General features: G+C 53.4%; 2 protein-coding genes across 2 annotated transcripts; one reads left to right on the forward strand and one right to left on the reverse strand.

Annotated features, from left to right (window-relative positions):
* Positions 1 to 128: 128 nt before the first annotated feature.
* VOLCADRAFT_88957 (uncharacterized protein) lies at positions 129 to 11448 on the reverse strand (the record flags this gene model as incomplete). The annotated part of the gene is made up of 10 exons (XM_002948600.1): positions 129 to 840; positions 1049 to 1146; positions 1533 to 1711; positions 1974 to 2035; positions 2450 to 2589; positions 2789 to 3301; positions 6805 to 7279; positions 7819 to 8389; positions 9155 to 9261; positions 11426 to 11448. The coding sequence occupies 10 exons, from the start codon at positions 11446 to 11448 to the stop codon at positions 129 to 131; spliced, it is 2880 nt and encodes a 959-aa protein (XP_002948646.1).
* Positions 11449 to 14089: 2641 nt separating this feature from the next.
* VOLCADRAFT_88958 (uncharacterized protein) lies at positions 14090 to 16221 on the forward strand (the record flags this gene model as incomplete). The annotated part of the gene is made up of 4 exons (XM_002948473.1): positions 14090 to 14206; positions 14618 to 14666; positions 15448 to 15831; positions 16169 to 16221. The coding sequence occupies 4 exons, from the start codon at positions 14090 to 14092 to the stop codon at positions 16219 to 16221; spliced, it is 603 nt and encodes a 200-aa protein (XP_002948519.1).
* Between the last annotated feature and the right edge of the window lie 661 nt (positions 16222 to 16882).

The following is a 16882-nucleotide window of genomic DNA, read 5'->3' on the forward strand; positions in this document are numbered from 1 at the left end:
ACATTAATAATGACAAGGATGTAGTACACATCCCTACAACATTTCCGTATATGAGCTTTTCAACATTCTTGAGCGCTTAAATGATGGCTTAGACGGCCTTTTTCTGATGCTTCGTGAGACCGACCCGCTCAACGGCACTGACTGGCCACCGCTCCAGACTGCATGCTGCCTGCAGTTTGCTGGGTAGATGCCAAGGTGTCAAGTAACGATGCAAAACCTTGGAGCTGACCCGTGGCTGGCAGACCACCGCCGGGCGCAGGCTGGGTTTGTGTCCCTGCCGACAATGCTGCTGCCGCCGCCTGTAGTCCCGCTATCAACGGCTGCAGCTGCGTCGCTCCTTGCTGCTGAAGACCGGCCGCCAGGGCCTTGAGCAATTGCACCTGTGGCTGCGGATTTGCGCTGCCTGCCGTCCTCGGCAGCAGCTGTGCCGGTTGCAGCTGCTGCTGTTGTTGTAAAAGCGCCACCAGCATCTGCTGCATCTGCACCGGCGGTAAACTAGTCCCAAGTTTCGCCAGGACCGCACCAGCCCCGCCGCCGGACTGCAGAGGTAGTCCCGCCGGTACCCGTGCTTGCACCTGTGATCCGCCCGCCGCCACCCCCATCAAAAGCGCCGGCAGCTGGCTCGCTAGCAAACCGGCCAGGCTGGGAAACGACTGGCTGCTCGGCGGCTGTTGTGTGCCCGCGAGGCCAGAGGGGTTGGCTGCCACTCCTGTAGGTGCTGTCGGCATCCTGTCGTCTGGAGCATTGATAAGCTTGAACGCGTGCAGCATGGCCACACCATCCGGGATGTACGGGTAGGCAACGGTGAGCGCCTTGGCCACTTGGAGCGGTGTCAACACACTGCGAAAGGGTGGTGGAAGGGATGCAGCGGCAGACGCACAAATGCAAGGACATCGTAAAACAAGTCGTATGCCATCTCAACCCATCCTAGTATATCGGACAGGGGGGAACACAAGGACAACCAAGCGTCACGCCCACCCCAAACCCTGTCCGACTGAAAAATTGTTTGGCACGCCGTCAGTCGCTCTATCTATCATGTGCCGCTCACCTGGAGCATAGGAAGTCGCCAATATTCCAGTGTGTCTGATGCTCCTTCAGCACATTCCGTTCTAGCTGCTCTGCCAGTTCGTCAATTGTGGAAACCGCCTGCTGACCACAGGCGTGCAAAAGGGTGATCATTGGTGGGCTCAATGCTGGAGGGAGGCGCTTTACTTTTATGGAAGCCATCAAAAAGATTGTTATAGGGCGCGCAAGTGCTACCGCCAAGCGAGGTATTATGTGCGCGGACTTCAATCACCGCACAGGAGCAGGATTATTTCTGGACACAGCATTGCCTCGTTTCCCTGCATCACCACATTCAATACCGGGGCGTCCTCTCCATTACCTGATCTGAATGTGGCCTGCTATCAGCCAACCAACGCTAACCCACCCAGTATGCAACCACTCTCACACTGCCTCCTGCGCCAGTGCCTAAAGCCGCGAAGTTACCATGCCCCCCCATGCTAGATAACCTTCCTTAAACTCTGGCCTACCGTTAACGCGCCGTTTCTGCTGCCGGGCCGCTGCGGGCCAGTGGCTGCACCCAGGCGACTCGTCAGCTGCATGGCCAGCTGCAGCCGTTGCTGCACCACGGGGATCACGTTCTGTTCGTACACGGCCGCCAGCGAATTGACTTCTGACAGCTGCTGCGGAGATAGCTGCAACGAACGCGCTGCAATTAGGGCATCAGGAAACGGCAAGTCAAGGAAAATTGACGGGTTCACGAATAACACACCCCAAGGCCAATCTGCCATGCTTCTGCAAAGTGAGTTACATAGCTGCATAATCTAGTATAATCAAACCTTCTCGGAAGACGCACCACGGAAGGAGGGCAGAAGACCGACTGGAAATCCATGGCCGAAACTCTACCAAGAAGACATCAACACAAACAAACTACCTGAACAATGCTCCACATGGCAGGTGACAAATCTTACCGCATGTAATCCAAAAGCTGTCCGACGGTCGTTCGGGCTGCCCAGTCTCTACATTGGTGTACCTGAAGAAGGTACGGCAGGCAAGGGAGCAGACAGCAGTACAAATACACGAGGTGCATGATGCGGTAGTCTGGGCCCAGATCGGATATCCTTAGACTAGTCCCCGGCAGTTGCGTGCGACCTCCCTGCGGTCACACTGGCCAAATGCGTCCCAAAACTGGCGCTGCTCAAGCACTGAAAGAAAGTCCCCAAGAACGCCCCCGGACAAGCAGGAGCCCAATGGACCCACGATTGAGTGATGTCACAGTAACCAGGAGTTCCTTTAGTGTGAAATCATTTGCTGCTCAATCACTCAGCTCCCAGATAAAATAATCCCTCAACAGAGCAAAAGCAGGTTCACCATTTTTATTAGATTCCAATTCCGCATTGTCAAGTACAAGCATGTAAGTAATACAAATACCAAACTCCATACGTACATGCTATGCACAAAGCACGCAGGCGAGAGCAGTGTAATCTTGTCCATGTACGACAGAGCACGCTCCAGAAACCGCTCCAGTCGTATGTACGGCGAGCTGCCCGGTCCGTGCACCTCCGCTCCAGCAACAAGGACCCCGAGCTGCAATGCATAATGCACATGTGACGAGCGATAAGAAGCGCGGAACCTCGACCACTGCCTTGACCCACAGGGCACATCACCTCCCCATATCACCATCCTCAGTTATTATCCCTATGCATGTTCCCGCTACACTTCCGTGTATGTCCCCCAAGCCAGGATATTTTCCTGACACAACACAAAAGCGCGCGTCCAGTCGCACCTGAAGGCAAATGTGCTTCCACAGCAGCCGGAAGTCATGCGCCGTTACCCCCTTGAGGTCCTCCAGGGCTGCCAACGTGATTTCGGGCACTTCACCGTTGGGTGCCGGACACAGTGCTAGGACTGCAGGAGTGCCACCAGCGGCGTCAGTCTTAGATGGCTCCCGCTCCTGACCCAGCTTGCGCTGCTGTTGCTGCTCCTGCGCGGAGGTGGAAGTGAGGTGGCCGCCACCAGCGGCAGCCTCCATAGCCTCGACCATGACAGCAACTGAAGGGTTGCTAGTCCAGCTGGCTCCGCAGCCGCCGCCGCTTCCGCTGTCGTGAGCGTGAGAGGACTGGGCCTCACAGCTGGACCTAGCTATGGCACCAGACAAGCCAGACCACGATGAGGTGCCATGGCTATCATCAGCGTCACCGGAAGGCGTAGGCGACTGGCCCCGGTCGCCCAGAGAATCTGGCGGGGTTGCTCCGCCGCTCGCAGCCCGTGTCGTGTCTGGCTGCGCGGCTGCAGCACCCTGCGGCCGCGGTGTGTGCGCTGATGTGGAGAGAAGCTGCGTCAGGAAGCCCACGCTCTCGTCGCGGTATGGTACCACGCACTCAAGGACCTAGCGTAGAGGAAAAACCATACGCCGGAATACGGAGAACAAGCATGGTACGGTTATGGTAAAAGTGAAGGCCAAGCATAGACAGAGAGCGCAGATAACCGATTTTTTTGCTTTTACCTTGAGCTTATTGCGTAGAAAAACATTTTCCTTGCTGAGCTGCGTAAATTGCTCTGTCAAGGCGATGAGTCGTTGATTAAGGTCTGGAAGCCTAGGTTTTGGCTTGCGGCCCCGTTTGCGAGGCATCGTCATTACTCCCCCACAGTCCCTTGAAAGAGAAGCTTGCGCTTGGGCCTCTGTGACAAGCGAACATCCCCCGATACCCGAATAAGCGACGTCCCCCACAACTAGCGAGTTATTTTTTGGAGCCGTTTCCTGTTGATCCATCAGCTTTAAGGAACCATTCCTGCACGAGCCAGGCGTGAACTGTCCTTGGAATGGCAGGTCGACGTTCCCTGTTTGCGGCTGGGGCTGAATCGTTGGAAAATCGACACGACATGCCATAAAAGCATCGCTGGTAGCTTCATCGTGCCCATCCTCACTGTCTATGCAATGCCGCAAAAAGCTTGTCACGCCGGGGGATAGGGGCTCCCCGGTAAACTTGGCGAAGATATCCCCAACTTCCTGGTCCATCATTCTAGTCTACTTAGTCCTGTCATCAATATAAAAATATCGCTGAGTAGCTGTTAAAACTGTGATAAAACTGTAAGCGCGCTGTACGACCACGTACGGACCCTATCAGGATTATCCTGCAATTACCCACGAGGCGGCGAAAGCAAAGGCAAAGAGGAATAATTGTTCTTTTCAGGAAAAACAACGGCCTCCCATTTCTGCCGGAAATAATCGTCCGCACCAAGATGTTACGCAAAGCACGCGCTACACATGAGGCTACACACGACGACGTATGAGGGTTTGGAAACATTGCCGCATCACATCCCGGCCTTGGCGATGCACGCGTCATTCACACACGTCACCACTAAAGACGACTTGAGCAAGTAGAGGTACGGCAACGGTGTACCGGGTAGCGGCAAATTACCAACACCACGGAACACCTGCGCTGTTAAACGATGCCGCAACCACCTTAATGAACAAAAAAAGGTGCCAGATGCAGGTTTAACAACACGACAGCCACACCCTCCGCTCAGAGCTTTGCTCCACCCGGAGAGTGAAAGCCTAGTTTTGTGCTCCGCTCGGCTTGTAAGTCATTCCGGACTCACATGGTCTTCATGCTGACCTAATTACAATCTGCCTGAAGCTTCACTGTTTTCACTTGGCCCTGTGTGACGTGCCTGCTTAGGACCATTTAGCATTACCAGAAACACTGTCAAAAAATCAGACTGCTGCTGAATTCTAGCACCCCTGGGTCGCAGGGGCTACTGATGGGTTGGGGTTTCCGGTGTGCATGTGCGTGTGCGTGTGCGTGTGCATGTGCGTGTGCGTGTGCACGCGCGTGGGCGTGCGTGCGTGCGCACATGCCTCCATGGGTTGCACTGGAGGAACATGACAGGGAGCCGCTGTGACTGTACTTTATGGGCGGGGAATGATGGGACTAGTCACGTACCTGTAGTCTCTTTGGTAGTTGGGAATTAGTAACATGAGATGCCATGCTATGGCGACTATGTCCGTCCTGCAGCAGTACCTGACACCTGGCAAGAGTGACATTAACCCCTTATCATGGCAATGGGAATCTATACACAACGACTTTGATATGCTGCTGATGTGTTTGTTTTCAATATAACGAACATGCATGAGCAAAAGGTATATCAGTGCGTTAACACCACCACCATCACCACAGTGCTCAGCAGTTCTACTAAAGTCCACAATGCATGCATGCATACAACCATACATGCACAGATCACGACTCAAATAATTAAAAACGTCTGAAAGCATCAATGCTCTTCACATTACCCCTTAGTCATTCTTCTGTTCCAATCTGAACTACCTATACCAAGTGTCTTACAAGAAGGGCATCCACACATTCCTGTTTTTGTGGTATGCTTCAGACGACACAACCATGAGTTGGTGGTATCGAAAGATACCGATAGAGACAAGTGCTTTGAATAAATAGTCATCAGTGACTCCACTTGGGCCTCGTGTCGAAAGGTCCCCAGTACGACTGGGTGACGCGATATCCAGAATGCCATAGCTCTCAGGAACTACTCTCGATCGGTCAGACGAACCAGGTACTCAGGTAAAGCCCGCGCCCATACTCAGGTATGGACTTCCGCAGCGGTACGGCATTCAGATGGCGGACGACTATCAGTAGTCGCAAGCCGCCACGACTGTCAGCTGACAGTAGCCGCTGCAGTAGTCGCAAGTAAACTAATATCAGTATTAGTTAGACCTGTAATCACCGACAGCGAATATATATACAGGTATTAGTTAGTAACAGTGAAGTTAGTAAATCGGACCGGACGAGCTAACTGCCGACAGTTAGGCTTCGGAGCCGCAAGCTGCACAGTAAGCTTACAGGATACAACAACTATCCCCCCCCTAAATGCGACGTCCCCCTCGCATAAAAATCACCGTGCAAAACAAGGTTGGCCATACCAGCTAACGCGCTGCAACCTTGGACTGGGCCCGCAGATGAGCCGCATCAGGCAACGGTTTAAGATCCGGGGTGAAGTTGCGCGCCGGTTCCCAGCTATTATGTTCGGACGAGTACCCTACCCACTTGACTAAGTACTCGTGAACAGTGCGCTTGCGCCTAGCCTTACCCACGCGCCGGGTCCGATAGTCCAAAATACGTTCAACGGCATACATGGTTTGCTTACCAGACAACCAAGTGGTTGGCGCAGCCTCTGTAGCAGCAGGAGGCGCAGGCACTGCCGGAATGGGTACAGACCCACGGTACAGACAGACAAGTAGGATGGATGCGCATCTCAGAAGGGAGTTCAAGTTATACGGCAACCGAACCGACCATGCACACAACAGGATTAGGCCCAACCCAGCGAGGCAACAGCTTACGAGACCCTTCGGCCAGAGAACGCAGGTTCTTGGTACTCAGCATGATCAGCTGGCCCTTGGTGAAGGTGATGTCCCGTTTTGACTTGTTGTAATAGTCTGCAGTGCGCTGTTGAGATGAGTCCAGACAGGCCTTAGCATCTTGACAAAGGTCTTAGCCGCAGGTACATTAACGTCAAGCTCACGCCAAACAGGCAAAACAGGACTGTACCCATAATAAAGAAAGAAAGGGCTTTGACCAGTCGAGCGATTAACGGCATAATTAATTGCAAACTCGGCTGCCGTCAAGTAGGTATCCCAAGCAGAGGTGTGCAGCCTGCGAAATTGCGTAACATATCACCTAAAGTCCTATTAGTACGCTCTGTCTGACCATCGGACTGGGGGTGGTAGGCAGTAGAGAGGTTTATGCGCATACCTACCAACACCCGGGCTTGGGGGCCGCGCTGAGGCACCTCGTCGTACAAATCCGCGCCGCCGCCGCCGAGCCGGAAGGGCCCCTGCTGGGGGCCGGCAGTAGCAGCGGCGGTGGCAGCCACGGTGGCAGCCACACCACCATGGCCCTCTGCCACGCCATTGGCACCACAGCGGCCCTGGCTGCAGCAGCCGCCGAAACCATACCCACCATGAAATCCGCTGCACCGGAAGCCCTGCTGGGAGGCCGGGGCTGTAGCACCGGTCGGTAAGATAGAGCTGATGACCACTTTGGCCGCCTGTGTCAGCGACGCCTTGCGGCACCCGGGGGCCCAGCTCCTGGATCCCGAGCTACTGCGGCTACTGCCACCACCTCCGGTCCTTAAGGGCTCAGACCCGGAGGTTGGGGAAGGTGGAGGTGGAGGTGTAAATGACAGTTGCTCGGATGTGGATGGTCTACAGCGAGGGCGGCTCCGGAACCGGAAGGGCTTGCAGCGGCTGCTGGTGGCGACGATGCTGGCGGGGACAACGGCCGTCTATGGCGGTAGCGGCAGCGGCGGTGGCGGTGCAGTTGATGATGTCAGCTTGGGTACCGATTATGAAGTGGAGGATTACAGTGCCGGATTGAGTGAAGGCGGAGGAGAACAGCGAGGACAAGGCAGGGAAGGGAGGAGAGTAGGGTTGTTGAAATTATTAGAATTTCAGGCGTTCTCTACTAATTATAATATTATTTCTAATTAGAACGTTAGAAATAATATTAGAAGACCTGGGGTAACTTCTCAGGGAGGGGGACTTTTCACTTCGGAGTTTCACCATGGTTACGGCAGATGCTAACCCAGGTGTTTTTAACGGTTTTTACGGGGCTACGACACCCGTAAGCAGGACTTCTCAGCCAAACCCCCGGTCGAAGTGACCTCTGGGTCACTAATTTCGCCTTTAAACTGTCTTAGACTGTCTTAAACTGTCTCTGCGTATGCCTTCCCAACATCTTTGGTACCTGAACCAAGAGCCCAAGAGTCCAGTCCTAATTGTCTGCAAAGCAACACCCAACACACAGTCCGACACCGGCGGCGGTGACGGCCTTGCGGAAGATCGCGCGCTCGATATACAGTGACATGATGTTGATAAGTGGGGTACCACCCAACGCAACGCGGCTCCGCCAACCGTCACTGGCAATACACGCAAGCCCCTCCCCAGCCGCACACTCTTTCTCAACCTCAGAGACTGTTTCCGCGTGCGCCTCGTCAAGCATAGTGGTTACTAGTTTCCAGCGGCTGGGCAGTGTGACCCCCAGGGCAGTGCAGGCCTGAACAAGGTAGGGGTTCTCGATAAGGTGAAGGGCGATGTTGGTGGTGTAGAAGGACAAGGCCAGATTCTTCAGGAAGACGTATATCTGGTTGGCAGATGGCATGAAAAGCCGCATGGATCGAGTGGGCGTGCCGTCATATGAGCGAGACCTTTTCGCGCCGGACGGCACTGCAGGTGTGGCGCCCTCCGCCTCACTGCCCTCCTGCACCTTGTCTGCTGCCTTGTTGTGCTTCTTAAGATGGTTGGGAGCTGTTGCAGACGGATTTTTGGCACCCAGCACCTCGCCGCAAATGGTGCACTTCAGCTTCACGACTCTTTCTGTCAAGATCACGGTGAAAAACGACCACCAGGAAGCACTGCCTCTTGCTTTTGCACTCTTCAGGGCTTCCGTGTAGGCTGGAGCATCTAGCTCCTTGTTGCCATAAGTTTATGTTGCTTTAGGAGTCTTCGAAACTGGTGGTTTTGATGGCCCAGCATCAGCATCAGCCATTTTTCCTAGAAAAATGTGCCGTTGCAGGCTGCGGAGGCGGCCTGAATAGCCATCCTAATGGGTGTACGACATTAGAACATTCTAATCTGTTCTCAAGGGGTCTTCTAACTTTCTCATTAGAATTCTAATTAGTTTAATTTAATATTATTTGTAATTTCTAATGCACCAACAACCATAGAGGAGAGGGAAGGTGGCGAGGGAGGCTTGTGCTCTAGTGGCGGCAGCTCAATCCACGTGTTACAGTCTGAGCTGCTTGATGGGTCCCGCCGGTTGCCTGGCGGCAGCGGAGGTGAGACGACGATGCGGCTGCTGCTGCTGGCGCAGAAGGGCCTCCCCCACATCGTATGCCGAAATGAATGTCATACATGTACGACATAAATGCCCGCCACACATTACACCCACCTCCCAAACTACACTCCTGTTTTTGCTGTCATGGCATCTGCACGAGCAATCTCCCCTCGTCCCCTTATGACATGCATACATACATACTTACTTATGCAGGCACTGCTGAGCCAGTCGAATCAGCCGCTGTGGCCCTCAGCCCTCAGCCTGGCGAGCCCTCGTCTGAAACGGATCGGCAGGAGCAGGCGCACCTGGGGTCAGCAGCACGAGGAGAGGAGGAGGAGGAGGTAAGGGAACTGTGAGCCGTGCAGCGCTGCTGGCGTCGATTACCATCGTTGTGCAGGGAGCTGAGGAAGAGCTGGCGGCAGCAGCAGAGACTTTGTCGGCGGCGGTGGCAGCAGTGAAGTGATGTATGTGGACCAGGAGCATCACCAGCAGTGAACGGGATGTTGGCAGCGGCGGCGGTGTCGATGTGGCAAAGTAACTTGATTCCGCCTCCTCCGACTAGGGTTCATGTTGGAGGTGAGTTGGGTGCATCACAGCCAGCTGTGGCGCTGCGGCTGGTGAGGCTGATGCGGCGCATTACGGCGCTGGTGCAGGTGGGTGGTGATGGTAGTTGAAGTGATGGGGCGCCGCCCTCCCCTGCACCGCCCCCCGCAGCGCCGCCCTCCCCTGCGCAGCGCCACCCTTCCCTGCGCTGCCCAGTGCAGCGCCGCCCTCCCCTGCGCAGCGCCACCCTTCCCTGCCCCACCCAACGCAGCACCGCCCTCCCCTGCACCGGCCCGTGCAGCGCCACCCTCCCCTGCGGGAGGGCGGCGTTGGGCTAGGGGGGCGCAGGGGAGAGTAGCGTACGGCTAGGGGGGCGCAGGGGAGGGCATCGTTGGGCTAGGGGCGGCGGAGGGGAGGGCAGCGTTGGGCAAGGGGGGCGCAGGGGAGGGCGGCGTTGGGCTATGGGGGCGCAGGGGAGGGCGTCGTTTGGCTAGGGGGGTGTAGGGGAGGGCGGCGTTGGGCAAGGGGGGCGCAGGGGAGGGCGGTGTTTAGCTAGGGGCGGCGGAGGGGAGGGCAGCGTTGGGCTAGGGGGGCGCAGGGGAGGGCGTCGTTTGGCTATGGGGGTGCAGGGGAGAGCAGCGTACGGCTAGGGGGGCGCAGGGGAGGGTGTCGTTGGGCTAGGGGGCCGCAGGGAAGGGCGTCGTTGGGCAAGGGGGGCGCAGGGGAGGGCGGTGTTTAGCTAGGGGCGGCGGAGGGGAGGGCAGCGTTGGGCTAGGGGGGCGCAGGGGAGGGCGTCGTTTGGCTATGGGGGTGCAGGGGAGAGCAGCGTACGGCTAGGGGGGCGCAGGGGAGGGTGTCGTTGGGCTAGGGGGCCGCAGGGAAGGGCGTCGTTGGGCAAGGGGGGCGCAGGGGAGGGCGTCGTTGGGCTAGGGGGGCGCAGGGGAGGGCGTCGCCATCCCCGGGCGTCAACGGAGCACCTCCGCCCCCTTCATCCCTTCCCCCTTCACCTCCTCCACCGTCGGCACTGCCACCATCTCCACCTCCGCCCCGCATCCCCCTCTCCTCTCTCTCCCCCGCATCCCCACCTCCTATAGGAAACAGCTATCTCTTCCCCGCATTCCCCTCTCCTCTCTCCCCCCCATATCCAACTTTGCTATCTTCCTCACTTCTTCAATGTGTGTTCACATCACCCGATGATGCAAAAGGAGGAGAAACATTTCTATAAAATACCTTATGGACTACGGTCTCACCTGTTAGGTTGTCGGGGCTCCACTGCATTTCCGCCTGGCCCTTCGGCGGACTCCGGACTCCACTCCATGTCCACCGCCACTGGAGACGAGGCGCCTACACTAGTGTACTGACAGTACTGACAGGGGGGACCTAGCTTCAAATCGCTGATGATCTACATGTGACGTGTCTGCTAGTTTCGTTTATTGTACCTGTTTCATCCGGCTGGTTAGCTTGAGCCTGTGCTCCTGCACCAACCACCGCAACTGGAGCTTGTTGCTGAGGATATTCATCTGCAGCATATCGGACGTCGTAAGTTTTAACCATAAAGAGTACGTGGCAATGTATTGCAACAGTGAGAAGTTGCGACCATCTCGTTAGGAGCCACGGCCTCTTTGCCATTATTAACAAGCTGGACGCACTGCTGTCTGGTGATGTGATAATATGCACGAGACTGGCACTGATCATTGCGTCCACAGGACGCACACGAAAATTCGAATTTGGTGAGCGGCCGTCGCAGAGGTAACGGGGATATGTTTTAGCTGGAGGGGCCATAGTTATTAGCTGTTATTATACCGTCACAGCCAGCCAGGCTTGCAAACAGATGCTGTGCGCGTTTGTACTTGTTTTGCCGAACGTAGCTCCAATCATGCTAAGTCATGTTCTCACTAAAACCAATTCTGGCATGACGATATCAGAAGGCTTCTATAAAGGAATCCGTGAATTACGACCACTTCAGCCAAACTACTTCTGAAGGGCCCTCAGCCCTTCATTGTGGGATGAGCTCAGAATTCATGATAACTCACGTGGCAACAATGCATACAGTCATAAGTAATTAAAACAAACCCTGGCATGGCGATAATAGACGGCTTTTGCATGGAAAGTGACCATTTCAGCCGAGCTCCTTCTATATGTTCTGAAGGCCCCTCAGCCCTTCATTCCGGAATGATCACTAAATGAGCACGAAACGAACACTAGATGAAGGGAATCCCGGGTATCGAAGGGAAGCGGGTTCCCAGAGTGGGAGGAGGAGGGGGGGAAACACGGATGATGCAGCAGTGGGGGTTCACTCTGTGGTACCATTAGGAGGGTTCTCACTTTCTCATCCCATGATGACGTCTGCTTGAACTTAGAAGCCTGCCTACTCATCTGCACCCGTAGCTACGGATTACTGACCGTTGATGCTGCCTGTTATATCCGGTTGTGTTCGGTTTTATTTACAAAGTTGGTAAAGTTACAAGTTACAAGTTCCGCACACAAGTGTGGGTGTGTCCGTAAAAGCCGGGGGGCCCATGGACGTTGTATTGGTATTGATGCGAATACACAGTAGGTCATCTTCATTAACCCTCGTCCACTTCAGGGTGAAGCACCTCAGCGCGACATGCCTGGCCTCCCAAATTTCCGAGAGGTACCTGGCCAATGCCAGGGGTGGCGCCTCAGTCATAATGGTGCGCATGCTGCGCCCCTTAAAGACTAGATCACCATCATACTTAGCCCGTATGCTCTTGTAAGCGGGACATTCCTCGAAAACATGCAACTCATCTTCAACCGCTCCACAGTCACAAAGCCTGCAGGTATGCGCGGTGCACTCACGCCCATTAGACCTATTAACATCTAACTCCCAAAAGCCTAACCGAAAACACATGAGCACATGATGTAGTCGCTGGGGCATGGTCACTTTAGTGTGCTCCAACCAATCGAGATGCGCATCCCTAGGTGGCCACCTATAGCGCCCCCAAAAATGAGGCCATACCTGTCACTTTGCAGTAGGCTTCGAGTAGCCCCAGAAGGCATTCTGCTCTATCGTGCCCTGTCACTACCAGTGACACATCGTCAACGGAAAGTAAGTTAGTGAGATTGCCCCCTGCTTAGCAACAGACATCCACGACCATTATTAGAGCATCTTAGCTTCTCTTTACTTTCTTGGGGAGTTTTCCACTATTAAAATTACCGCCTTATTCTTTGGTTTTGTTTGGACTTGAGGTACTTTACCATGCTATCACTATGATAGCTTTATGCGCCTTGGTTGGAAAGCTTTCTTGCCAAGCAGTGGAGCTATCCCACCTCACGCTTTGTGTACTGGTTTATCCACTACATCACGCTTTGTGTGCTGGTTTATCCACTACACCATGGAATCACAATTTTGTGATAACTGCTGGTTGCCAGAATCAAAGTTTACAGTCGAATTCGTGCAGTCATGCCTGATACCATTGTAACACAGCAAAAGTGACACCTGGGGTTGGCCATTTGTTATTATAGGCAGTTATTCCTATTGTTACCTCTTCATATACCTGCAGCTGGGCTGCTGGAGTCAGGCTGTCTTGCTGCCAGCCTGTCAAGCTGGTCAGCTTTCCCCAGGTGCTGGACAAAGGGTCATCACCAAGGCCACTTGGGACACACCAAATGTGTCCAGTGGTACTGTTGTAACACCAGGCAAAGAGTACTCAGTTGGGAGATGCCAGGGGAGCTGATCCCTCTTACATTCCCCCCCCTCGAGCGAACATCCTCGGGCGCCCCCCGGCATATCCTGTAGGATGTATGTTGTTTGAGATCCCGTAGGATTGTGAATTTAAGTGTTATTGACATTTCGTCAGTCTCTGTCCGAGATGGAGGACTTTGTATTTACTCAGCTGGTAGACTTCTCGCCCGCCTGGGCATCCACCTTTGGGGTAAGAGTATGCTGCATCATGCCTGGTGTGTGATATGTTCACAACCAGATTCGATCCGGGCGGTTCCCACCTCCTAGCAATTCGCACCAATGTAACACCAGGCAAAGAGTACTCAGTTGGGAGATGCCAGGGGAGCTGATCCCTCTTACAACTGTGACCTGGCTCTCAGACGGTGCTAATGAGGCAGTGGCTGGTTACTATGATGAGTCTAAGGGGGTGTTTGGATTAAAAGTCGCGGATTAAGGCTTAATCCGTCGCATATGGAAACATCGCGCGGATTAGGACGGATTAGGCGGATTAAGGTTGGCGCGATTAGTTCCGTCCGTATTCACGCGCTTCGCGGATTAATTATAGATTAATATGCTATGAAATGCGAGCTTTCTGCCTATACTAAAAGCTCAAACTTGGTGCCAAAAATTTGCTACCTGGTGGCCACCAGGTATCAAATTGACAATCTCGGATTAACACTTTTCATGTCGCCTCATAAAAAGCCTGAGTGATAGGTTGGAAGGTTATCCTTTATAAAGGCTGTAGGTGTTCCTAGTTAAGCAGCCTCTCGCACAAATGTGTCCGGTCGTACTGTGCCGAATAAAACATCCGTACATATCGCCCCAAAAGTCAGGAGCGAATTTTGCCGCGCGGATGCGCGCGTGCGATTCTCAAAATGCGCCTGTTAAAGTGTATGTAAATTTTTTCGGCGAAAGGCCGCTCATCAAGGCATGTTGGCCGCAGTCACAAGCGGCATGCATCTCGGACTTTTGGCTGGCTGCTTAGCCTGAGCCGAATAAGATATGAAAATATATGAAAGCAAACAACGTAGCTTGCAAGACTGGGCGCTTGAAACGGCCGCGGAAGAGGAAGCGTTTGGCGAAGCGGCGGTTTGCGCAAGCAAATGAGGTGCGCCAGCGCGTTGCGCAGGTGGGCACGATGGCCATAGTCGCACGCGGCATGCAGCCTAGTCTATTGCGTGGCTGCTTTGCAGTAACTGAAAGCACCGAAAGCCTACGTCGTAGCTTGCAACACTGGGCTCGTGAAACTGCCGCGGGAAGAGGAAGCGGCGAAAAGGCAGTTGTGTGCAAGCCAAAAGGCGCCTGCTTTCTGCAGCGCAGCGCATACAGCACCTTGTTCCGACTAAAGTCGAATTACAAAGTTGCGCAAAGTATAACATACATAAACTTAATTATACACAAGAACAGATAAGACGTTTAGAGCCTTGTCGGTGGTCTTGGAACAGCTATTTGCCCGCGTTAGCCGTGTTGCAACAGCTCAGGATGGATTTCAGCCAACAAAGCCTCAAGAGCTGCTGCACAACCACCGGTGTGTCTTCAGTTGGGCACGTGTAGTTTTGGTCGGCGGGGCATTGCGCACAGAAACCAAGGTGCAGCGTCTCTGTAACATCGCCAACATATCACGAAATGAAGGGGGGTCGCATCTCACCATTCAACTAAGCATGCATGTGCTCGGTTGAATGCTCGGTAGCATGCGAGTTTACCTATCAGGATGTTTGTTTGCATATATCCCTCCAAGCGAGAGGGCTTGGACCTATGCTGATGTTCGTTACAAGAAGTGAACTGAGGACTGATGCTACACATCATGTATACGCGTTGCTTAGCTTGCAACGAGACTCACATTATACTGCTACACTATTCTCTCCAGTCCTACCACATTATATTTCACCGACGTACTTTGGCACCTTCCACATCACCATACGTGCTTTGGAAGCGCGGGCAGCTGCTTCACAAGGGCCCCCCTATTTTTGTGGAAGCTTTGTGCTTCTTGTTCGGCATTATGCACCACACCGTGGGTGTCGTTCAAAGGTGCTACAAGGCCTTCATGTTGATACTCGATAGTCTTTTAAATGTCTGGCATTACTCGTTTGTGCATTTTATGCACGGAATGAGCAAGTGTCGTACTTCAATCCGTTTCTTAATCCGTTTCTTAATTAGCGGTGGATTGGTGAAATTGGCGGCTTAAAAATACCTTAATCCGCGACTTTTAATCCAAGTGGAACACCTCCTAAGTCATACTAGCTTGTTATTGTATGCTTAACTTTTTGGACACATGGGATTATGAGTCTGCATTTTGAACTGTATGTGTTATCTCAATTATTTAATCAAAGCCATGGGTTCAATCCTGTCTCGGACTGACCCCATCTGCAGGCTTACTGCCAGACTCAAGTGGTGGTGCAGTAGTGCTGAGCCCTCCTATCCTTAAGCTTGCTGGTATCCATACGGGTAGTATCTACCACTTGGAAGAGGACCTGCCAGACCAGCAGCAGCTGCATGACCAGGCCAGAATGACCTTGCCAGCAATACCAGTCATGGAGCTGGAGGAGTGGACAGCTGAACATTCAGCATCTGGCCAGAAGGCAGCTGCTGGGAAGCAGAAGAAGGTGGAGGCAGCAAGCATGAGCAGCAACTTGGAGCAGCAGATATTACATTGTATCAAGAATATTGAGCACAAAAGGGCCATGGGCACAATTGTGCCATCACACACACTGCACTGGCTCTATAGGAATGTGGTGGATTCCATCCTGTTGAGGAGTGAGTCAGATATGGTTGTTGTTGGGGGCTAATTACTATGATGCTATGACCATGACCTTCTTGTATTGCATTGCAGCTAGCTAGGGCAAACTATGATATTATTGTGGATTATTTGCTGTACACAGGTCATGGTCATAGCATCATAGTAACTAGGCCCCAGCAATAACCATATCTGACTCACTCATCAACAGGGTGGAATTGGTAGAGCCAGTGCAGTGTGTGTGATGGCACAAATGTGCCCATGGCCCCCTTGTGCTCAATATTTTCTTGATACAATTTACCTGCTGCTCCAAGTTGCTGATCATGCCTGCTGCCTCCACCTTCTTCCGCTCCCCAGCAGCCTTTGGCCAGATGCCAAATGTTCAGCTGTCCACTCCTTCAGCTCCATGACTATTGCTGGCAAGGTCATCCTGGCCTGGTCATGCAGCTGCTGCTGGTCTGGCAGGTTCTCTTCCAAGTGATAGATACTACCCGTATAGATATCAGCAAGGATAGTAGGGCTCAGCACTACTGCATCACCACTTGAGTTTGGCAGTTAGCCTGCAGATGGGGTCAGTCCAAGACGGGATCTAACCCATGGCTTGGACCATGGTCTGCTCACAGGTTAACTTTATCCCAGGTCACCACCATCCATCAACTAGGGGTGCAATGCCTTCCACCATCAGAAGGACTTTGACCCTAACGGGTATCGATTGTATGTATGGTCAATAGGAACAGTGCTGGCAGTGAATATGATTGACTGAATTCTTGATTCTCCTGTACTCATCTATGAGCTCTCATTTTACCGCAGCCAAACAGAATGGTGAACGATGCTTTCGAGATATCATGACACTGTAGGTTGCTAATGTTTTCATTTAAAAAAGTATCCTTAAGCAGAATTTAATCTGGGAAGCATATAAAATGGGTAGCCTATAGGCCCTTATATATGTCCATAATCCAGGGCAACGAAGGCAGATGGAGGGGTTTACACTGGGGCCATGTTACCCCTCCTGCTGGGTAGGAACTTACAAGGGGGTTACCAAAGGGCTACCGGGGGTTGAAGGTGGGTAAC

Source organism: Volvox carteri, assembly GCF_000143455.1.
Source record: "Volvox carteri f. nagariensis unplaced genomic scaffold VOLCAscaffold_10, whole genome shotgun sequence".
Taxonomy (NCBI): Eukaryota; Viridiplantae; Chlorophyta; class Chlorophyceae; order Chlamydomonadales; family Volvocaceae; genus Volvox; species Volvox carteri.